Here is a 24,773-nt window from a genome sequence, read left to right on the forward strand (position 1 = left end):
CGTTGAAGTTTACAGTCGGCAGCATGGCGGATCAAAGGATTTGTGCTGATCGGCCATGCTTTTAACCTATGGTCAGATATTCCAGGATAACTTTCTGAGCCGTCTACTTGAGATGAGTTGCTGAGGATGCCCAAGCTCATTGGTATAACATGAAAGCCCGAAAGCGTCCCTTCTGGCTAGATTCGTCGACGATTCTTCTGCTGATGTCGACGCTAAGCGTATACAACGTAGACATTAGACGCATTGCAGTTGCTTGTTGCAGGATTAATGCTGCTGTGGCACTGCCTCCACAGAAGCTAAAGGCCAGCCGAGACCGCACGCGAGATTTTTGATGCACGTGCTTTTCCTTGTGTTTTATTTCTATTCTGACGCACGTGCTGAGTGAGCGCGTCGCGGGCGACGGGTAACGCTTTCGCTTTAAGAGCAGAACAAGCCTCAGGGCAAAAAAGCAACAGTTACACAATAGCGATGCGCCCTCCTGCAAGGTATTCGCTTCAGCAGATGCAACAAACAACTTTTTTGTTCCAGAAAAAACTATCCAAATTTTGGCTGGCCATGGAAGTAGAGCTTCCCCCTTCGGTGCGTTGAACACAATTATTTTCTGGAATTCTTTAAGCCCTCATTCAGTTAGTCGGTGGGTCTGAAACAGTTGAGTTTTAGTCGAATGTATCATACGAAACTTCATCTTTATGCCTATTGAACCGTTTAATAAATTTACGTTCAGTAGGTTAGTAAAGTGGTAGTCTGGGCCTGTTGGTTTATGATGTTCAGAAAAAAAAAAATCAGTCAAGAGGCACGCTGCGCAAGGGAGAGACAAGGTACAAGGACAGTCACTGGACTTACAACAGAATTTTATTGAAAGAACTCTCGTAAATATACCTTTTCACCCTAAACGGAGCAGGCGCAGATGGGTCACCCCTCACCCTCTCAAAAACCCGTGATCGCCACAGAACTCCTTCTGGCACACTTGTCATCTCAGGCTCAATTAGGAATGCTATCTCTTTATCAGTTAAAGCCAGTGAAGGCTCACTGATGCATTTATCTCCTTTCTTGATCACAAAGGCCTCTACCAGTTCTCTAAAGATTAGTCGGTGCACAGAACGTTAAAAATAAAGCAATGTTCCAAGTAACGTTCGAGTCAATGTTAAGATAGGTGTCATATTAGTAGAAACAAGAAGCCTGCTTGGAGAGTATGTGTAAGCTGCGATTGTAAGTTGTATTTCTCAAGTTTCCAGAGGGAGGGCTTACCTGGACAAAGTTCAAAAAATTTTGATTGATCAAGAAGTTCCGCGGAGAGTCGAATCGCAAATAATGAAAGGTAAGCTGTGCACATTAGTTTCACAAATGGTGGCGCTTGATCGTTGCATTCCTAACAATGTGTAATTATGTTTTCCAATGTTTTCTTCAACCTTGAGAATTTCAGCGGAAGCTTGGAAAGGGATTTCAAGCATGGCCAAGCTTCGGAGGCTTCACATCGTCAGGATGAGTGAGCGTTGACTTTCTGTGAATGCATAAATGAGCTAATAGCTAATAGCCCCACTTAAGTAGAACTAAAGTGGAGCTTAAGCTGGCGTCATAATACCTCGTCATTGCTATTTGGCCTTCAGATCAGAAATAAGTTCAATAAGAGAAAGTTAGTATATGTGCTCCCCACAAGAAAGCTTTACAGTAAGCGGGCATTTCTGAAAACTCATTTTTCAGAATTCAAACCTTTACGTTATGCCGCAACCAAAGGCTACCTTAGAGGGGTCTTTTTTGTTTGTTGCTACAGTTAAATCTCGATATAACAAATCACGGTGGAACGTCGAAAATCTTTCTTTATTTTGAAATATCGTTGTAATAAAAAACCGGCGGTTATAAGCCAGTGCTCGAACCTATAGGAATGAAAATGACGTACGTTAGCAGTAGAGGGTAAACTCTCAAATAAATATGTTGCGCTCACTTCAAAGCTGATTTATTTGGAGAAATCAGCTATTTTCTTCTGGCGCGTGCAGCACGCACGACCGGTTAGGAATGCCTCTACATATTTCACCTTGTACAATACCTCATCGGGTACGCCATTGCACCGAGTAATGAAAGTGCGGAATTTGTTCATGTGCACTAAAACATCAACGTTCGACACGATCTCATCTTTTCTGTTCGGTGAACCTCATTCAGTCGTCTTGTTTCGCGTTTTGTTTCTTTGTTTTGTGACTAGCTGCATTCATCTTTGGATCTCGCGCGAACTTCGCAGCGAAATCACCCACAACAAAGAAATACCTGCCTGTACACGTGATTAGCGTGAAGAACGACCGACCGGCCCCCAACACCCAACACAACGAGGGAGAAAGGAGGCAAACGCGGCTAGGCCTGCAAGGTTACTGCGCTATGAACCACAGCTTTGTGGTGGCGCTATCTGTTCGCACTCGACATGGTGATGATGATAGCTGCTGCACTCGAGGAATACACAGAGAAATGGCGGTTTCTGTTTCACGCGAGAGTTGCGGCACTGTTACTTTTAGCCGAATGCGTAATACTGATGTTCCTGGATGTTATGGGGAAATGACTTACGTGCGTTATTATAAAATATGCGCTTTATTAAAATTCGTAGTAACGAGATTTGACTGTATATTGAAATAATTATGTTGTTGACAGAGAAATCCCGCGCTGGTCCACGCTGCTTCTTCTAAAGCAATTTGTATACAAAGCATCATTGGCGGGGACGATGTCTGAAGGTGATTTTGAAGCTGAATGTCGAAGTTACATCGGCTGCACATTCTCCTCCTCCTCACAGATTCCCGAAACCGCTACCTTCGCTTCGGGGAAGCCGTCTGCAAGTTTATCCGCAAAATATCTCCCAAGATTGCGAGGAAAATGTCAGCGATAAAAGACGAAGACCGGGCAAGGGCGGCCAACAGAATCATCGGAGCCATCGGTTCGTGTGTAAACAGACTGTTTAATATAGACGGCAGCGCCAGCACCTGTCGATAGTACGTATTTACGATTAGGCAAGAACATGAGGTTACCTGCATAGTTACTGGGGTCAAGTACACGAACGACCTACCGGTTATTCGATTAGTGGACTAAACGAATCATTTTAACCAATTATTCGCAGGAAATAGTAGGTTTCGATGACGTGGGATTTACAGTTAAACCTGGATGTAACGAACCTCTGTGTAACGAATTCCTGGATTTAACAATTTTTTTCAATTCCCCATTGCCAACCCCATTGAAACCCATGTTTTTGCGTCCTCTGTGTAACTAAGGTGTTGCGACGGCTAACCTTGATATAACGAATTCGCTACGCTGATGAGCCATTGTTTTTTGCACTTTTTTTGAAAAAATCTGCTGGAGAAATGCACTAATTTAGCGAACTACGCCCGCACAGCAAACTACCGTGCGTTTCCACGTGTGAATGCGGAGCCGGTTAGGTGCTAGGCCTTCGAGTCGACTTGTGGTCGCGCGTCTCCACTGCTTTCGGTGGTGTCGGTTCTTCGGTGATGATTTCTGCTGCCAGAAAACGGAAACTTTTGCCTTTTTAAGGCAAGCTCGCAGTTTTAAATGCCGCCTCCGCCGACGAGAAAGAATGACATCGCCGCCCAGTACAGTATCCAGGCTAGCACCCTCCCCAATTTTGAGTGCGGAAAATAGCATCAAGTTAGCGAAGATGCGTCCTTTCAGCATACGTTTGGTCCTTGAAACGTCTTTTAAGGCACCGAAAAGGGCCAAATGCAAAAGTGGAGACAGAAGTGATATTTCAGTTATGTTTGTGAATACTGGTGTAAGTGCCCTTGCTTCACTGGAGGGCCGTGTAGTGACTAAGCTCGTGGGAAAGCAGCACGCGGAAATCACGCAGTTTTTTATGTGAAATGAATCCTTGAAGGGAGAGTTAATCGTCACTGATGTCTAGCATTTAGGTTTCGTTTCTGCTTCATTCACGTGAGCCTTAAATGGAAACCTGCATGTAATGAAAACTTGTATGTAACGAAAAATTGCGAAACTTTGTCAACTTCCTTATATCCAGGTTTAACTGTATTCCTAAGACGCCTGACAGTGCGGTGCACGCCGTGTGCTTCGCCTAAAATAAAAGGGACCCTACGGCAGAGCGCATTAGCGCTTTCGCTTCTTTCGTCTCGCCTGAAACACCTCGAAAGCTGTACTTAGTTATCTCGACTGCAGGGTGGCATTGCGTGCTTTCTTCAGCGCACCAGAAACCTCTTCTATTCTCTTCTTTGCTTTTGTCGCGATTTACTTCAAAGGGATGCTGAAGTGAGTTTTAATTATTTTTTTATAACCCTGCCAGCTTGAAGTATGGAATACGTAAGTCATGCTGAGAGATTACCCGGGAGTTTAATACACGTTATTAAATGGGCCATGGAGACAAAAATGTGCAGGTTTGATTCATTCAAAAGGCTGCCTTCTCCCGATAACATTAATACTAATTTCATCGCAAACTTTAGACAAATAATCGCGATTACAAGGAAAACGGATGAAGCTGTAGCAAATTCCCAGCAACTTTCTGGCGATTTCTCTACAACGCCGCAGACTCTGGTCACAGAACCGTAATAAAACATATGCCAGGAAGGCTATAACGTTGTCGCTCGCCCTCGTCGCGTTGCCGTTGATGTTGTAATCGCTCTTTCCACTCATGCCTCGCGCATTACAAGAATGCGTGCAAAACAATTTATGAGGGCGCCACGCACACTCACTCTCATTCCGCAGCTTCGTAAAAATCACAACGAAAATATATAATTCATTTAAATGCGCTCACTTACCTTCAAAAAAAAAAAAAACCTGCTGTACAGTTACTATTCGCCCAATACATTTTCCGCTCTTGATCGCGCAGGTGCTTTGTTGTACCCGGAGGAACACTGCGCTCAGACTCAAATGCGTTGGAAGCGAAATGAAATGGGTAATGTTTTGTTTTGTTACGATTCGGCGTCGTGCGACTAGTTCTTGTCGTGTTAGTTCTTTAGATAAATAAATTAATTGGCACGATTTATATTCCTTACAACCTCAACGCTGCACAGATGTGAAGTACATCAGTCCCAAGTGGTCGCCTGGCAGAGGTACATTTACGGGAGAGCATCTCGAAATGCACATCTGAGACTTCGAGCGCGTTGCTCATTGTCTTAAAGAGACGCATAAAGAGTACAGTGGAAGTGGATGTTTATTTCACATGTTCAAAATGTGCGTACAAATGCTAATGCAGAAGGAGACCTTGTAGTTAAAAAAAGCTGTGGGGGGGACCTCCTATGAGCGAGTACGTAAGCAAACAGCGTTAGAGGAGGCAGCGAGTAAACTCTACATCAACAGGGAACGAGCAGGGGTGGGCAGGCAACAGTATATATACAAATCTAATGGGAGCAATAGAAACGAATGCACATCAAACACTAAAGCAAATAATATAAAAGCTTAGAAATAACAATGCAAGCAGGTTTCTGTATTATGCCAAAGTAGAAAACATTTCACTTGGTTTCGCAATAAATGGGCAGAGCGAATCGATTTAAAGGGGGCGGGTAGTTCATTCCATATTTAAATGGCTGAGAATACGGTAGTTTGTTTGCCGTAGTCGGTAGAATTAGGTTATTCTGTTCTAAAAAAAATGGGTGCTGCTGGAGCTAAACAGTAGCGAATGGTCGAACCAGTTGCGTATCAATTCATTATTTCTGGTGCGGAAGAACAAAGTGCATATTTTTATTTCATTTTCATAAAGAATGGGTGGGATTTGAAGGTCAAAATTTAAATGTTGAGCAGAATCTCTCGGATGGCTGAAATGAATGATGCGGATGGCTCGGTTCTGAAAAGAAACAAGCTATGATAGATGATTATTATAACTGCTTTCCCACGAACCTAGGCAATATGTTATATGTCTGTGTGTAAAATATTGTAAAGAGAACGAAGAATGGACAGAGCAAAAAAAGTATGCGCGAGTTCTAATGAAACATGAATACCAAATGCATATTTGCCAATGAGTGACTTAAAGTGCAAGTGAAATTTTAAATGTTTATCGAGCACCACTCCTAGGAATGTGGTGTTATCTGTGGGGTAGATAAAATGGGGGCCAAGGCGGACATAGGAAATTGAGGTAATTTGCATATGATGGGAGTGAAAACTTATGAAACTGGTTTTACTAGGGTTTATAGACAACCCATTGTTTCGGTACCAATGAGATAATGCAATTAAATTGTCGTTTATTTTTTTAGTTAGGTTTGAGAGGCCACTATCAGCCAAAGAAACCGTGGTGTCATCTGCGTAAAGGATGCATTTTGAGGGTTTTAAATAAAATGGGAGATTATTAATAAATAACGAGAACAATAGTGGTCCCAATATGGAACCCTGTGGGACGCCTATATTTATTGCCTTGTGCTCAAAAAGTATGCCACTGTATTCTACAGCCTGAAGTGTACCTGACAGGTATGAACGTAGGAGCGCTAATGTTGGCCCACAGACACCCAATGATTCTACTTTCGAAAAAAGAATTTCGGGAGTAATGTAATCAAACGCTTTTGTGAGGTCGACAAATATGGCCCCTGCAAATAGGCAGCAATTAATTGACCGTTTTATGAAATCAGTTACCTCAATAAGAGCAACCCCATCGGAGAAATTAGGCCGAACGCCAAACTAAAAGGGTGTCAGCAGTTTAAAATTGGAGAGATATTTCCACACCTCATTACAATAAGTTTTTCTCTTAACTTGCTAAAAAAGGGCAACTATAGGGCGATAGTTTTTTGGGCCACCACGAGCACTTTTCTTATGGAAGAAACTACTTTTCTAACGGAAAAATGCCAGACCTAAAAATATTGTTTATGACGTGAGCGCTTAGAGGGGAAAGTTTATTGGCGACAAGTTTTACACTGGCAGCATGGATTCCGTCAAAGCCAGCCCCACAGCTTTTTAAGGCTGTGATCACTCGCACTATTTCTTCGGTTGATGTGGGCTGCAAGTAGAATTAATGGGGACAGCGAGTTCAAGGTCCAAAATCTGATGTGCTAGAGCTGCAATTACAGAAAGGGTCATTAAGAGCATTAGCTATTTCGGTAGGGTTGCTGAAAACATTCGCGCCATTACTAACTTCTTTTATGTCGGGTTTGTGGTGCGACTGATTTAGGAGTGAACAGATTTTTGTTTTACCCTAAAGATAATGCGTTTCATAGCTCTATTGGCTCTTGTTCGACGACCAACGATGCCTCGTTTGATTAGAAATAAATCATTCAAGCTGGAATTTCTCTTTACCATTTACCTTCCAATTTTTGTGTCATTGAAGAGCACGTCACACAGTGCCCAGAACAAGTAGAGCTCCAATTTTCAATTTCACTCGATTGCCGCTATCTTCTGAGTGCCTGTTCTCATTGGCTTTCACTTCTGTCGCAAACAAAGGCAGCAAATATGGAAGAAGTGTTTTGACGCCATCTTGGTATGTCGACGACCTGGTGAAGTTGGTCATCAAGCCCCGCCGATTGAGGGGGGGAGGGGGGCTTGATGACCCCGGTGAAGCTTGCCAAGGAGATGCTGCCTTCTGGTAAAAGGTGTCGAAAATACACGCGTAATGGCTAAATGCAGCTGTCGGCTTCCAGTTTCAAGATGATTGGGCTAATAATTTCTGATCTTGTCACTGGCTATTGCATATATATGCGATAGTGGTGAGAAGGTACGGTAGGCTTTCGCGTTCATCCGCACGCACGTATCTTTTGATTGTGCTTGTAGGAAATAGTAAGGAGGAGAAAGAGGCTTCTGAAACGTACCTAACCTCACCAACAACACTCGTACGCAAAGCAAAACATTTAAAAGAAATCGAAACTGAAACAAAGCCTACCCACTGGGGAGAGGCATGCTAGTTTAGAGTGCTTGCTAGCTGATGTTTGTGTCCCCTAAAAAGCACATGGTGCGAAAAAGTTCCCGCATACATTTATTTTACAACGGCATGTCCTTGCTGCCTCAGTGTCTGCTTAAGAAGAAAAAACGCTTAGGCAAGCTCCACCAATCGAGTGCCTCGCCATTCAAGTTTCGTGATGTCACAAAAAGCAGTGCGGGAAAGTGTATGAGGCGGTGATACTTGTTTTCATGCTTTTTGAATTTTCTGCGTTCATAAGCAACTGCTACTGCTGCAAGTTTTATATTTGTATTCACGATGCTGTAATCAACCTATATAGGCCAACCTGCGTCCACACTTTAGTGTCACTTTTACCTGACGACTGTCTGAGAAGGCCAAGGTTATCTACCAAAAGTTCAGCTCAACCCTCGGGAAGACGCCTGCAGAAGGTGTACAAAACTTCACACCATTGAAGTATATAAGCATATTTTGTAAGTATTAGAGTATTAAAGTATAGGCCACTCTTTTGGGACACTTATGACGTCCAATTAAAAGAGGGTGCACAATGGGAATCGTCGTTAGGTAGGGAAATGAAGAGGGCGCTGTAACGGTTACGCGGGAGCGGTTCTGCTCCCTGGCTACCGCGGCGCTCTCCAGCTTGCAGCTTATAGGTGATGCCGTCGTATACCCCTTTAAAATACAGTAGTGGTTTCCCAATGGATGTCCATGAGCCCCAATGGATCCGTGAGGGCACTTCAGGGAGTCCGCGAGTCCCTTAATGACACACCCTCTTTTCTTTTTTTGTCAAACTTTGCCGTCAACGCAAAAAAAGTGTCTCTACCGCATGACACGCCCATCTGGCTTCCCGTAGCACGCATATAAAGTCAGCTTTTTGCACATTACTTAAATTGTGCGAGAAAGCCACACACACAAATGATGCGCATCGAAACATGCGTATGCGCGACTTCGGCTGCGAGGGTAATTGTTTGGCAATATCATCGTGGAGACTTCATCGCGGAGACTTCATCTTGGAGTCTCCCAGCACTTTTGAAATCCGAAAAGGGGGAGGGGGCAGTCGTGGCTGCGGCGGCTCCATATCTTTCACCATGATTTGTCAAAATGGTCTATCTTGGTGGTGTGACGCATCTAGCGTTGTTTTGAGTAAACAGAGCACATAAACCGGAAGCTGCAGCGTAAACTATAGATATACTTGGCTCGTCATATACTCAGAGAACGATCAGCATGTCCTTCCGTCTTGCTAGGCGGCACGCTGTTATAAGAAAGCGCCGGGAAAAGCATCTATGGCGAGCCACCGGGCTACACTAAACATTAGCGCTCATCTTGCTAGCTGTCTGGACGCTACGAAATGAATTAGATTTTAATGAACAAATTACGCCTTACCTTAACAGATGTTCGTGGGCGTCGGCAGGAAGGGTGCAGAAGGGGAACTTGCCCCCCTTTCCCACAAGCCACGCCGGCACCTGCCCCTTCCTCCAGCCCTCTCCCTTTCCCCCGCTGTTCAACGGGTTTGCCCAACTCAAGAAGAAAAAAATTCTGCCGACTCTCGTGCATAAGTTCTGACGATTTTACGAGGTTACGACAGTCACTACGCACAGCAGTGATGCATAGCCTCGCTCATATTACCTACAACCATATTTAGTGTAAATACACTCACGCCGGGGAGAACGGGTAAAACCTACGAAGAAAACGAGCAGCGCATCTTCGTTACATCTGTGGGAGGCTTAGGTTTATCCTCGGATCACAAAAAGCTAATTGACGATAACAGGCGTTGTAAGCCATCCACATAGAAAGCCACTGTACGCCGTAGTGGTGTGAAATGCATTAATTACCTTTTGTAGCGCTTAAGCTTTCGGGGAGGGTGCACAAGAGACGTCTGTATACATTAAAAAAAATGAGGTGTCACTCTGACCAGGTTCGTCAAGTGTAACAACTCAGGAGGTGCCAGCAGCGTCGCAGGCATACGCCAACCAGACACTTGTACACGAAGAAGGTGAGTTAGATAACAAGTTTCTATTAAATTATACATATCTTGCTATGAAACCAAGTTTTATTGCTGCTGTTAGAAACGCGTGTTCAGCAGTAAACCGCTAGAAGTTAGAAATGGCAAGTGTTTATGATTCACAGCGGTTATAAATGCAAAGCCCCCTGGGGGCTTTGAATGCCAAAGGACATACTTTTCAGCACTATTATCCTGGCTCTGTAATTTTTTGACGCACATTGTCCTATGTGGCACAAAAAAGTTGCAATGAGAGGTTGAATATGGAAGGATACTTATCACGAGAAGTCAACACGCTCAGCTGCATCTTCGAGATAACAATTATCTTCGGCTTTAAAAATCCTTTGGCGCTTCAAAATTTCATCTTAGTGGACATGCGTTCATCCGCTAAAAACGCTTTGTAGAAAATTTGTAGGATGTTTATGTTCCGAAGAGGGCGTCGCTATTCGAGAGCGTTTCCTGCACGCATACAGACAGAAAAGATTTTAGGTGAAGACGGTAGGATTGGTACAAGGCTAGCACCCCTTGTTGTTAACAAAAATGAATGCCTTGTGTATCCATTAGTGAAACCTAAAGTGTATACGTGTAGCCAAGTTAGACATAACTAATCGAACGTTATCAAAAGATCCATGTAGAGATTGGGGGTGAAAGACGAAATATTTAGTTCTTAGTGTTGCGTCCTCCCATCTTCTCCAACCGTGTTTCACCGTCAGCTCAAGTTGTATTTTACCCGAAACAGCGGCTTTTTCCTCGAATTTTCCCGCGACCTCGAGAAGCATAAAATTGACAGCTGTTTCGCCTTTCTTGCCCCAGATGAGAAATACAAAAGTTAACTGTCATTCGCCTTTTTGAACTTCTCTACTTTAGAAGACCTCCTCCCAGATGGCCGTTCCGAAATCTCTGTATCGACGTTCCTGAGAGCAGCTCAGAAACTAGGTAAGATGGGACAGTAGATACCTCAACTGGACCCGAGTTGTGTTCTCACAGTTAACACGGACCGCGTGAATTGGCTGTGGCATGCTTTGTCACGACTAAAAAGGTGTTAATACCACAAAATATCAAGAAACTGGTTTTGTTAGCTCACATTGTGCCCTTGTACGGCGAACGCGGTCTCACATTAGGAAATATGATTCGAAACCGAACGATATAAGAGCAAAATGTTTACAAATGGCTCAAAATCAGGTTATGGTGTATTCTAAGAGAGGCTGTAGTGGGATACCTTTTGTGGGGTAATTTGTCTAAAAAAGTGGGAACGTCCCGCAACATCAACCGCATAATTGCCTCCCTACTGGGTTAAGTTTGAGTGGAGGAGCAAAACAAAATCAATCTAACAACCCTTTTTAAAATTTATATTTGGATCGTGGAGAATGGAGAGAGAGAAAGAGTAAACTTTATTCAATTTGACAGCTATGTTGCTTAGTCGTCGGCCGTGAGCCCTTGGGCTCTAGCAGCGTCCTCAGCCAGCTGGACGGCCCAGACTTGATCTTCCGGGCTGGAGCTGAGCAGCACGGTCTCCCATTGCGCACTGTTAGTGATTTTGCGGCCATTTGTGATCGCCTGCGGACACTGCCATAACATGTGCGCCCGGTCCGCTCGTTCCTGACATATATGACACTGGGGGGAGTAGCGCCCTGGGTAGCAATAGCTATACACTAGGGGATTTGGGTACGAGTGGGTCTGTAGCAGTCGCCAGACCACCGAATGCCGTTTACTGAGGGATGGGTGCGCGGGTGGAAAGCGGGCCCGGCCTAAACGGTAATGACCGATGATATCAGTGTACGACAACAGCCTGTCCCTGCCTGACATTGGGACGAGTTCCGCATCGGAAGGGCCGTCCGCAGAATTGAAGCTAAAATATTTTGCAAAGAGGAAAAAGGAGAGAAAAAGCAGCGGACCTTTGCTCAAAACAGAAGCGATCTCGGTATTTAATTTCCTGTACTTCGACACGTGAGCAATAAAAACGATGGAATTCACGCTGTCCATTTTAGGGAAAAAATTTGTGCGCATACATAAAGAATGGGAGTAGTATTTTCCGCTTCTCTCAGAACGCCGCTGCGTATACTCCGAGTTTTTTTCAACCCGCAATCGTTACTCGAACGTTATTCGGTTAAATGGGCGCGCTAAGTGGGGGACTTATCCGAACCATTTAAGAAACGCGATATTTGGAATGCTGCAAGCTTTCACTTCAAATACGAATACCGCTTTGTAGATATCTCTAGAATTTCGTTTATTTTGTTATCAAAAGCTGCTATATCTTCCAAAATTCCATAGGGGTATACGAAATGGCTCCGATCTCTCGGAAACCTGGTAGAACCGTCTACCAAACGTTGCACTGTACACCAAGCATGCTCGCACCTGAAATAATATCTCTACTGAAATCTTTAACGCAGACACAGGAACGTCCGAATATTTTTGCTGCACTTGAATGCTTGGAAATGAAATGCGCAAAATGACAACAGGCTCTCCGATAAAGAGTATATTTGATGTCGCTTCCGGGTACTTTAAATGGGAGATTTGCAAGTTGTAAGAGTTGCTTGTGCTAAACCACACTCCACATGCGCACCACTGTTCCTTGGTGTCCTTTGCGTATGACCCCGTCATCTGAGGACGGCGAACCGCGGTTCAGCAAGCAACAGAACGAAGCTTCAGAAACCTTGAAAACTGTCCCTCAGTAACGTGTGCAGTGAGCACTGAAAGGTAGTTAAGAAGAACTTGCTGTTCGGGAGCTGGTATGAACTTTGTGGCATGGTTGAAGCACTAGAAAAGAGACGGACACAAGAAAGCTTATTCTAGGATAGCGCCTGTCCTGTCATCTTTGTTATGTCCGTTAATTTTTAGCGCTTCAGCAATGTCACAAAAAACACCGAAGGGGAACATGTTTCTGGGTCTCTTGAAATTAACCGCTTCCTGGTGGCAGACTTTACGACTAAGAAGTGATGAGTAGATATTGTGCCACCCTTTCATTTATTTGTTTTTTACCATTCTTTCATTTCTTTTCAAGCATCTTAATACTGTACTTCCTTTACGCTACGCTTTACTGAAGATAGAGTAGTCGTGAAGCATCGGTAAAAATACAAGTGACTTATTTGAGTGGTTACATCTTTTAACTGGGCACACTACAGTGACGACGCAGCGGTGGCGTAAAGGTAGAGCAATGGCCTCGCATGCAGAAGGACCGTGGTTCAAATTCCGGTGCCGCACAATTCCCACCGGATTAAAAAAAAATCCGCGTGTTGCTGGAATTGCGAAAGGGGGCTTGGGGTCTGGCCTGATCCGGTGACGATTGTCGGTAACGCACTCCCTCACCAGAGCAGGATTGGCCACCCTGGTCTAGTAATGGCCACAACCTCCCAAGATTACGCTAATTAACCCTCGGCCCTCAGTCTCCAGTGGCTGCCAAGCAACTTACCACGGCGGCAGTCAGAATTGTGGTGCACCAGAGGGGGCCATCGGAATCTGAACCTGGGAACGTTTAACACGAGAACTTTATCTAGCGAGGCGAGTCTAGAGGTGTTGTTCGAGGCATTAGAGGGCAATTAATAGGATGTAATAGGGCTTAGCGAGGTTAGGAGGACAGGTAAAGCCTTTACAGTGTTAAATAATGGACACGTCCTATGTTACCGTGGTCTAGTGGACGAAAGAGAACTGGGAGTGAGATTTCTAGTCAATAAAAACATAACTGGCAACATAGACGAATACTGTAGCATTAAAGAAAGGGTAGCCGGCCTTGTAATTAGGCTTAATAAGAGATACAAGATCAAGGTGGTACAGGGCTACGCGCCTACATCCAGCCACGACGACCAGATAGTTGAACGCTCCTATGAAGATGTGTAATCGCCAATGGCTAAAGTAAAAACCCAGTGTACCATATTTATGGGAGACTTTAATGGTAAAGTAGGCAAAAAGCAGGCTGGAGACAAGGCAGCCGGGAACTATGGTCTGAATTGTAGAAATACCAGAGGAGACTTATTATTCGTGTTCGCAAAACGAAATCATCTACGCATCATGAATACCTTCTTCTGCAAACGGGAGAGCCGGAAGTGGACGTGGGGGAGCTTGAATGGGGAGCATAAAAATGAAATTGAATTCATACTGTTCGATAACGCCGGTGTCGTGCAGGATGTGGAACTGCTCGGAAGAGTGAGGTGTAGCGACCACGGTGTGGTAGAATCTCGAATTAGGCTAGATTTGAGGGGGGACCGTAACAAGCTAGTACGAAAGAAGCCGATCAATGAGCTAACAGTAACACGTAAAGTTACAGCACTCAGGTTCGCGCTGCAGAACCGATATTCAGCTCCTACTGAGGAAGCGGAGTTTACGACACAGAAGCCAGCGACAATCTTACGCGCATTATCACGGGGTGTGCAGAGGAAGTCGGAGGTACGATAGCTAGACAGGATACTGGTGAACTTTCCCAGGAGGTGAAATATTTAATTAGGAAACGGCAAAGCATGACAATCTCCACCCCAGCTGACAGAATAGAACTGGCGCAGCTTGCGAAGTTAAAGTTAATAAGCCTAAGACAGCTGATATACGGGAGTATAATATGGAGAAGATCGAGCATGCTGTGAAGAACGGAGGCAGCCTGAAAGCAGTGAATAGCCGTCCAGGTATAGAAAAAATCAGATGTATGCACTTAAAAGGACAAGCGAGGCAATGTCATCAAAAATAGGGATAAAATAGTTAAAGTAGCCGAGGAGTTCTATAGAGATCTGTACAGTAGCCGCGACATCCAGGATAATACCAAACAAGGAAGTAGTTCAGGGGAGATAGACATCCACCAGTAACGATAGAAGAAGTAAAGAAGGCTTTGAGAGAAATGAAAGGGGGCAAAGCAGCTGGTGAAGATCAGATAACAGCAGACCTCCTGAAGGATGGCGGCAAATTGTACTTGAAAAACTGGCAAACCTGTACATGCAATGCCTAATGACCGCAAGTGTACCGGAATCTTGGAAGAACGCGAAAATCATCCTAATTCATAAGAAAGGTGACATGAAGGACTTGAAAAATTGCAGGCCGATGAGCTTACTGTAAGCCGTCTACAAGGTTTTTAGCAAGGTAATCGCTAACAAAATTTCTGCAACCCTGGATTTATGTCAACGTAAGGAAGAAGAAGGGTTTCGTAAAGGCTGTTCAACAATGGACCATATTCACATGGTCAGACAGGTGATAAAGAAGTGTGAAGAGTATACTCAACTCCTGTGTATAGCCTTCATAGATTATGAAAAGCATTCGAACCCGGTCGAAACATCAGCAATCATTCAAGCATCGCGAAATCGGGGTGTAGGCGAGCATAACGTAAGAATACTAGAGGATATCTACAATGGGTCTACAGCTACCATCATCCTGCATAGGGAGAGCAGTAAAATACCTATAAGGAAGGGTGTCAGACAAGAAGACACAATCTCTCCAATGTTATTCACAGCATGTTTACAAGAAGTATTCAGAACGTTGGATTGGGAACAAGTGGGAGTAAGGGTTAATGGAGAATACCTCAGTAACCTCAGATTTGCTGATGACGTTGCCTTGCTAAGTAACTCGGGGGACGAATTGAAGAACGTGCTTACCAGCTTACCACACTGGACAAGCAGAGTAGAACCGTGGGCCTGAAATCAACACGTAGAAAACTAAAGTGATCAATAACCTCCGGAGAGCACAGCGGTTTAAGTTAGGTGGCGAGGCAGTGGAACTGGTAAGCGAATATATCTACTTGGGCCAAGTTGTGACCCCGGATCACAACCATAAGGCAGAGGTAATTAAAAGGATGAGAATGGGGCTGAGTGCATCCGGCAGGGATTCTCAGTTAATGAATGGCAGCCTACCATTGTCGTTGAAGAAGAAAATGTATGACAGCTGCATCTTACCGGTACTCACCTATTTCCAGAAACTTGGAGGCTCACTAAAAGGATTCAACTTAAGTTGAGGATGGTTCAGCGAGCAATGGAACGGGAAGATGAGAGGTGTAACATTAAGGGACAAGAATAGAGCGGAGTGGGTCAGGGAACAAGCGCGTGTTTAGGACATAGTAGAAATTAAGAAGAAGAAATGGGTGTCGGCAGGGCATGTAATGCGAAGGTAAGATAACCGTTGGTCATTGAGGGTAACAGAGGGGATCCCTAGAGAAGGCAAGCGCGGCAGGGGGGCAGAAAGTTAGATGGGCAGATGAGATAAAGAAGTTTGAAGGGATAAATTTGTCGCCATTAGCACAGGACCAGGGTTATTGGAGAAGAAAGGCCCTTTTCCTGCAGTGGGCGTAGATAGGCTGATGACGATGATGACTCTACACTGCCATTCAGGGGACGTGTGACTGCAAGAATGTTGTTGCGTAGTTACGTCCGTTTGCCATAAAAGTGCTGGTGTTAGACAGTTGCGCACTTTGGATTGGCTGAAGCGCTATTGAGGAGTTCCATGCCCTGCCGCGGAGGCAGTTTTTCTGGAGGAGGCAAAATACGAAAAAGCCCGTGTATACTAAAGACGACGAATAGCAACGGCCTGGGTAATTTTTCCAAATGACCTGCTGAAGAACTGTATGCATAAGTAGAACGCAGTCGAGCTGACGGGCTGCGTGCCTCTTATTACCCGAGCGGTGATGTGGGGTGAAAAAGTGTAGGAAAAGCCATTCAATGGGCACTATTTATGTTTCAGTCAAGGTTTATTTTCTCTCAAATAGAGGCAACATAAAACTTCTAAAAGGCTTGAAAGTTCGGCGAGTTAGTAGTGGTTCATGTTAAAAATAACAACCGCGCGCAAATTAGCGAGGGCAGGAAAACATGAGGACAACACAAGCAACCTGCGCCCTGCGCTTCTGTTGTCCTCACGTGTTCTTGTCCCCGTTAATTAGCGCGCGGTTATTTTTAAGATGAATATAAAGATTATGACCAGCCCGGCCGGGTACTCTTACGTATAAAAAAGGGTCTTCGACGTTGTTTGTAGCCCTTCACGTCAGCGCTAAAGACATTTTAGGCACTGACGGGAAGTTTGCAGTGTTCGGAATAAGAAGCAGAAAAGGCCGACTTTGAAAACTTTTGTTACGACTTGTTGTTTTATCTTTTTTCGTGGTGCATCGCAATACAAGTTTCACGCAGTCCATCGGCTAGTGCTGTGGAAATCGCGTGCTTGCAGGTAACGTGTAGCTCGTGTCTCTAGTCCCTTGTGTTTTACATATTGAGCAGCCTATACTAATCCTATTTTCTGTGCCGAAGGATGAAAAAGCAAAAATAAATAAAGAGATAGCGAGATATCAGGAAACAACAAGCTACAAACAAGAACTACAAACAAGAACTAAGCACCCTGTATTATCAGCCACACGATCTTCGTTAAACAGCACATGGTTTTTAATATTTGGCGCAGACGTGAATGTTGATTTACCTACCAATACCGTATATAGCCATTTTTCCCGCACTTACATCCCGTTTTCCTTTCCTAATTTTGGAAGCAGTCTGGATTACTCTGAGTAACCTTTTCTATTTTTCCTCCTTTCCCCGCTATATTTATTCACACTACATGTTTCAGAGTCAGTACATTCGTCGCTACACGACTACATCGTCTACAAGTGTAACCTGGAAAACGAGCTCATGAAGGTTGTGGAAGGATTTATCAAGGTTGTTTTCTTCGGTGACTACAACAAGCTCATGGAAATGATTGAAAAATTTTTTCTATTTTGATGTTGCAACGTTACCACTAGCATAACACCAAATAAAAATGTTAAATGCAGCTTTTTTTTTGGTGCCCGTTTATTTCGGTTTGCAGCCTATTCTTTCACAAGGAACGGGTTTGCACATACTCTACTCAAAATACGGCTAACACAAGGCCAAATTTCTTATCGTCTCACTGAACCCGCCCCAAAGATTTGTTTGAAACAGTAATTGTAAAAACTACAAATCATGCAGATGCCTTTGCGAGCATTTGAGGTGCGGATTTAAATCAGCTAGTGTTGGCTGGCCCAGTGATGATGATGAGCAGCAGGAGAATAATACTTAGTTTCCCGCTCTCCCAAAAACAAACTTATGTACGAGACAGCTTGAAAGTAGAATAAACACTCTTCGTGTTTCACGCTTTCATGGTCAAAATAACTGCTCCCTCCGCAAAAAGCGACGTCGCGGCCGCACTCCGGCAAGGAATGGGTTTAGCCGCGACACGGGCGCAATTTCGCTGCCTCGGTAGCACTGGTCCGTATATAAGCACTGTCGAGATCACGCCTTCGACAAGCCGTCTCGGCTCTGTGGCTAAGTTTTTTGGCTTTTGAGCAGGAGGTCACGGGTGTGACTCCCTCTCCCTGCTTTTTGATGGTGGGGAGGGTGGGGGGAAGATAAAAATAACTCCACTGTGTAAGAGATTTCGGCTTGTTTACTAAAATTGTTCAGAAGTTGTATTCTGCTCAGTTTTCCCGTCTGGTAGTAGGACACAGACGTCCCGGTGACCCGCGAATACATTGTGCCTCACTGGTTGCTCACTGCTGATGATTGGGTTCACTCAAGAGGATATCCGCTCTCCATGTGGGAGACTAGAAGGAATTTTCTGCAAATACGACTTTGACGTCATTACCTTCTTTCGGAGCCCTTGAGCGCCCTAAACTGGTTAGGTAACCTGCGTGTCACTTCGCGTCGCCGATTAATTCGCATCGCGCGCGAATAGCCATTAGCTTGGTTGGTAGAGTGATCGGACAGGTGGTGTTCGCGGGTTTGAATCCCGGGCCACGATGAATTGTTATTCAACTTCAGACTTAAAGCTTTGCATCCTTGCTTTTTACCCGTAATGACTGCATTTGAGGCGAATGTGAATTTTTTTTGTAAGCCGGAGTACGGAACAAACATCAAGAGGCGCTTTAGGTTCTGCCTTTTCCGTTTACAGATACCGTAATTACCCGATTCTAACGCGCACCTTTTTTCCGGAAAAATAGGCCGCAAAATCGCATGCGCGTTAGAATCGCATACGAAACCGAAACTGCCGAAACAGCGGAAATTTCGTCCCACCCATCGCCATCACCATCTCAAGATGGCGCCAAAGCCTTTAGCAACAATTTTTCGAACGGAGGAAGCATAAGCGCCTAGGCTTTTCTATCGGCGTTCACACAAATTGTCAAATCGTTCCACTTGCGCACTTGATAACAGCAAGGCAGCAGCGGCTCTCACGCGTTCAAAACGAGCGGTCATCTGAAGCGTGCGCCTCTGGAGAAGCTCGCGGGATGGGCGTGCGAGGCGTGGGCCACGATCCCATCAACCATTGTTGAACGTTCGTTCAGAAGTGTGGCATCGCGAACGCTCTTGACGGCACCGAGGACGAGATGTTGTGGCCAGCGGAAAGCGACGAGGAGTGAGATGAGTGAGATTACTTCGGGAAATAAATCGTCCATTTCTCCCGCATTCGTTTGTCTGGGTCACAAAGTTCCGTGCGCGTTACAATCGGAGGTGCACGTTTTTTCGGTTTTTGTGCCAGGAAAATCGGGTGCGCGTTAGAATCGGGGGCTCGTTAGAATCGTGTAAGTACGGTATATTAAACATGTCTCCTGGCCTCTTACCACAAGTGGGCTCAAGCATAGAAAAATATGGAAACTGTCTCAGAGGTTGGTTAAAATTATTTTGTGTCGCAGTCCGAAACTTCTACGAACTCCGTCCTCAAGATATTAATCCTCAAGATCTATGGGCATCAAGATTTTTAATGCTGTCTTACTTTCTATACAGATGTAGGTGACCCATATTCAGTCCTACACAAAGCATCGTCGCTTGTGATTTAATTTTTAATTAAATTTAATTAACACAGCTTGAACAGCAGGGGGGGGGGATCGACCGTACAGATTGCGCGCCAATACTACGAAGCTATCCTCCTGGTCTGCAAAGCGCAAAACTAAGAAATTCTCTTTAAACTACTGGACAACCTGCTTCGCGAGCAAGCTGCTACTTGAGGGCTTACAGAGGAGAAAAACATTAACAGTCTTGGAAATGCTGGTCATCTTCTGGCTCAGAACGTCAGCCTCAGAATGACATCTCGGCATTCGCTGCCGGGCCTGCGGCTGCACAAGCGAATTTTTATTGTGCAAGACTTAGCCAGGAGTAGCCAACAGATGGCGCGAAAGATACTTGAAGGCTGAAGCACAAGCAATTGCTGAGCCTAATCCCAACTTCATCGCAGAGATTTCTTTTAGTGACGCGCCAAGAGAGAGAGACAAACGGGAAGGAGCACATTATATTTGTGTATTTGTTTGTATTCGTTGTTGTCAATTTGTTAGTATCTTTGTGATCACTGTGGTATGTAGGCTGCAGATTCGAATAATAAACATTTAGTAGAAGTCAGCGTTGCGGTGTAGTGCCTCTCTCGTCCTTGGTCTTTGCGCTGCTTCTTCCCGTCATGATTCACCAACTCGCCCAAACTTGCACCTTCGAACCCGAAACTGAAAATAGTCCCACGCTTTCTCCATTGATAAATTTCTTTGCTCTTTATCTCAAGTGTGGGGAAGCCAGTGCAAGAAAAGCAAAACTTCCCTTTCATTGTTTAAGCGTTTCCTTATTCTTCGACATATACTCACTGTACCTGGTTTCTGAATGCGCAGAGGTTTTGGATTTAGCATTTCGTCATCATCTTAATGCACTGCAGATTTGAGCAATTATTCTGTCCTTTAGAGCTCACTTTTAACAAGGAATAATATTAGTTCCGAAATTCGTGCAGAAGTACCTTATTCTAGGAAAAGGCAGAACTAGGAATAGCAGAAGGAAAGACAAGAAACTGTGCAGGCGCTGTTATTATTCGTACTGCCTACCCGTGATGCATATACACTAGCTTGTAGAGTTTTTTTCTTTTGATATTCTAACCGACTACTTCACGTACCTCCTATAAAATAGAAATTAATTGAAGATCCATCGGTGGATCTTTAAGAATGCGTTAGCATCCCGTCTCTTTCTCCCGCGAACTTGAGGCTCCGCCTGATGCGGGTAGTCTTCCTTTAGGAATCGTCATCACTCATTCTTGATTAATCAAAAACTTCTGATTGCGGCTTGATGCGGAGACAATTGATTCCCCTTGAAGACAAACTAAATATAATTGAAGAACGGTGTGTATTGACAGCTCCTACGCGATTCTTGAGACTTGAGTCGCGAGTTTTCATTGCGGAGATGTATTGTCAAACTTTAGCACTGACACTGTATGACGAGAGAAAAGAGAAAGTTGATTCTGAGATGAACGACAGATCATGAAAATGCATAAGTAAGCAATAAATTGAGATAATTAGGTGGTTTTGTAAACAGTACTACAGTATAAAAAAGGAACGGCAGGTAATACCAAAGAAAACTGAGGTCATGCCACTTTGAATAGAGCTAAGCAAGCCAAAACACCTGGTTTATTTTAGATACAAACATCACAAAAAGTATGCCTATTTCATGGCCAAAAATTTATTTCAACACCTAAACGCGTCCTTTCACTATTTTTAATAACAAACAACCATATGGAAATTACTTATGGCTTAACGACCAGCGAATTGTTGAGCTTGAGCTTGTTGGTATGACTGCTGTGCAACAGCCTGCTGGACGAGACCGCCCTTCACAGCCCCCTTGATGGCACCCTTAACTTGAGCTGCCTGTTGCTGTTGGAGAAGACCACCCTTAATCGCACCCTTGATAGCTCCCTTAACTTGAGCTGACTGTTGCTGCTGCTGGAGGAGTCCACCCTTGATGGCTCCCTTGATAGCTCCCTTAACTTGAGCTGACTGCTGCTGCTGCTGGAGGAGTCCACCCTTGATTGCTCCCTTGATAGCTCCCTTAACTTGAGATGCCTGCTGTTGCTGGAGGAGTCCACCCTTGATGGCTCCCTTGATAGCTCCCTTAACTTGAGCTGACTGCTGCTGCTGCTGGAGAAGTCCACCCTTGATGGCTCCCTTGATAGCCCCCTTAACTTGAGCTGACTGCTGCTGCTGGAGGAGTCCACCCTTGATAGCCCCCTTGATTGCTCCCTTAACTTGAGATGCCTGCTGCTGCTGGAGAAGTCCGCCCTTGATGGCTCCCTTGATAGCTCCCTTAACTTGAGCTGACTGCTGCTGCTGCTGGAGGAGTCCGCCCTTGATGGCCCCCTTGAAGCCGGCTTGTTGAGCTTGTTGCTGTTGGAGGAGGCCACCCTTTATCGCACCCTTGATTGCTCCCTTAACTTGAGCCGCCTGCTGCTGCTGGAGGAGTCCGCCCTTGATAGCTCCCTTGATAGCTCCCTTAACTTGAGCTGACTGCTGCTGCTGCTGAAGGAGTCCACCCTTAATCGCACCCTTGATAGCTCCCTTAACTTGAGATGCCTGCTGTTGCTGGAGGAGTCCACCCTTGATAGCTCCCTTGATTGCTCCCTTAACTTGAGATGCCTGCTGCTGCTGGAGAAGTCCGCCCTTGATGGCTCCCTTGATAGCTCCCTTAACTTGAGCTGACTGCTGCTGCTGCTGGAGGAGTCCGCCCTTGATGGCCCCCTTGAAGCCGGCTTGTTGAGCTTGTTGCTGTTGGAGGAGACCACCCTTGATAGCTCCCTTGATTGCTCCCTTAACTTGAGCTGCCTGCTGCTGCTGGAGGAGTCCGCCCTTGATGGCTCCCTTGATAGCTCCCTTAACTTGGGATGCCTGCTGCTGCTGCTGAAGGAGTCCGCCCTTGATGGCCCCCTTAGTTTGGAATTGTTGCTGCTGGAACTGCCTTTCTTCTTCCCGGGCTTCTTCGTTAAGCTGTCGTCCTGTTTGGGGGCAAAAACCAGCTTCGTTGCAAGGACGTTTTGAACAAGCTTACCTATTCTGTCCCTTTGAAATTATGTTCGCGAATTGCACCTAACTATAAAAAGTTTGCTACTTTTTGAACAGTTACGTAAGTGTGTGAAAAACTGTTTCTCCCAAATCCACTGTTGAATATTGCTGGGTAGAAGCCCTGGCTAAAATAGATGTTGGGCTGTTTTAAAGAAGCATGGCGTCATTAAAACTCGTTTATAATTATCACTTTGTACAGCACCAATGTTGAGCTAACGTGCTTTCAACTTTACACTGCCAAGATTAATAATGTATTCTACTAGAGTTAAACTTAATTGTTCGTGGCGTTGGGCAAGTCATTGCATGCTCAGACAGTTGATCATGCGCGGACTGGCACAATTTACAAGGGATGTTTCGTTTTCTCTGCCCTGTTTTGTGCTGCAGCTCGTGGTTGATCTCATTGGGCTAAAATGCATAGGCTTGCTTAACAGCATGAACTTTCTAATCACGTTTCTTCTACGTCGTAAAGCGAATGGCCCTTCTTTTCTCTTATACATTCTGCTGTAGTCAACGCTTGATCCACCCGCACCTGGATTTAATTGTATATAGGCGGTAGAACTTTCGAACACGTCAATGCGGCAAACAAGCTATGGCGAGGATAATTTCAACTATAATTATCAAAGGCATGTCTTACCTTCTACAAGCAGACAGGCGAAAACCTGCAATGAAACAAATTAAAATTGAGGTCGTACAAGCAATATGTCACACGTTCGAACGTCAATGCGACATCTGATTTAGCTACGCCTTGACTCTGTCCAAGGTTGTAAAGGGTGATCACTTATTAGTTAGCGGGATCCCTACATATACTGCGCAGTTTGCCGTTTCCCTTAGCAAAGACTTTGTATTCACTACCGCATAACCTGAACGTATCCCCGTATAGTGTTGACGCACGTCTAACAAACCCTCGCGTTCCAACTAATTTTTCTTTCATAGTAGCGCCCAAACTCACAAACAAGAATCTGCAAAGATAGCTATCACTGTTGTCATTCCAGTGCATCTTACTCTTTATTAAGTGTTTAATTGGTTAACGAGCCAATCGAGGCTCTTTAAAGTTGCTCCCCCATTTTTCATCTATGCAAGAGACCCTAGGTCTGTTTTTTTCCCAAGGAATCGCCTATCTATGAAACCTAATCATTACAGAGCTCACATGGAGCTGCTTTGAGGGTACGTTGCCACTTGCTATAAGGAAAGCCAGTACAATAGAACGGACAATTGGGCTAGTTAGTAGATGTTTATATTGGTGTTGAAAGCGCTCTCAACACAGGGGCGATGGCAGCGACGTCTCTTTTTGTTCTGTTCCCGTCCACTTTTTTGAGAGCGCTTTCAACGCCAACATGAAAAGCAACTACAAAATGCCCATGAATTTTTCTGTTGATGGCGTGCGAGATTTCTGCTTCATCCCTACTGTTCGCATTCACATCCTTCGCCACAGCCGTAGTCCCCAAGCACACAGCCTCAAGTTATACCACCATTGCAAGGTGAAAACAGCAGTTGGCTTGGAACCATACTAATCGGAGTCCTTGATCGGCGTTTCCTCTCCCGACGTGGGAGATTAGCTTCGAAACGTATCCTTTGCCTGCACCTCGCCCTGCTTGGCCACATTCTCGACAACTCCGAGAAGCTGCAAGACACGGAGCGAGCGTGCTGTCCAAGCTTACCGCAACGGCGACCGCCAAGGGAAGGGCGTTGGTCCGCATCTTGGTCACTGTGCCGCTTTCTACCTGCCGCCTAGTGATGCCCCGGTCCCAGTGTCCCGGCTAAGATATACCCTCTGCGGCGCTCGTAAGGCGTGATCGAGACGCAGCCGCTGTTTGATTCGTGGCCGCCGTTTTACGGCTTTCCGACTGCACTGGGCAGATGTCCCCCGGGAGCTTCTGGCCATAAACTTACTGCCCGGCGCGTCATAAATCGTCTGATAGCAAGCTGTTGGATCACGGGTACGCGCCTGCTATTAATAGCGTATCGGCATTTAATGCGGTTCCGTGAAAAAGAAAAATCAAGCGGCCAAATCCTTGCCCACTTCGCGCTCGTCATTTATGACAGCGCATGTGAGCAGGGTAGCGTTGGAACATGACTCTCCTTTCTTTTTTTCTTGTTGTTTACGTTTGTAGAATGATTGATGAGCCTCCGTAGGTAGCTATGACCCTCAAGACACGTGAGGGGTGAACCAAGGTAGACCTTTCACTGGCCATTAGATGTATACCACAGGT

General features: G+C 45.1%; 2 protein-coding genes across 2 annotated transcripts; one reads left to right on the forward strand and one right to left on the reverse strand.

The window, feature by feature from the left end:
- Nucleotides 1-407: 407 nt before the first annotated feature.
- Nucleotides 408-17,518, forward strand: LOC144159441 (uncharacterized). Its single transcript, XM_077690932.1, has 8 exons — nt 408-579; nt 1,229-1,318; nt 1,424-1,486; nt 2,774-2,914; nt 4,826-4,891; nt 9,726-9,803; nt 10,677-10,745; nt 17,322-17,518. Exons 2-8 carry the CDS (start codon nt 1,312-1,314, stop codon nt 17,471-17,473), a joined length of 576 nt encoding a protein of 191 aa, XP_077547058.1. The 5' UTR covers nt 408-579; nt 1,229-1,311; the 3' UTR covers nt 17,474-17,518.
- Nucleotides 17,519-21,024: 3,506 nt separating this feature from the next.
- Nucleotides 21,025-24,416, reverse strand: LOC144159442 (uncharacterized). The gene is made up of 3 exons (XM_077690933.1): nt 24,222-24,416; nt 23,198-23,222; nt 21,025-22,496 (listed from the first exon to the last, which is right to left on the reverse strand). Exons 1-3 carry the CDS (start codon nt 24,258-24,260, stop codon nt 21,262-21,264), a joined length of 1,299 nt encoding a protein of 432 aa, XP_077547059.1. The 5' UTR covers nt 24,261-24,416; the 3' UTR covers nt 21,025-21,261.
- Nucleotides 24,417-24,773: the final 357 nt, after the last annotated feature.

Source organism: Haemaphysalis longicornis, unplaced genomic scaffold (assembly GCF_048455015.1).
Source record: "Haemaphysalis longicornis isolate Haplotype H1 unplaced genomic scaffold, Haemaphysalis longicornis Haplotype H1 scaffold_10, whole genome shotgun sequence".
Classification (NCBI taxonomy): domain Eukaryota; kingdom Metazoa; phylum Arthropoda; class Arachnida; order Ixodida; family Ixodidae; genus Haemaphysalis; species Haemaphysalis longicornis.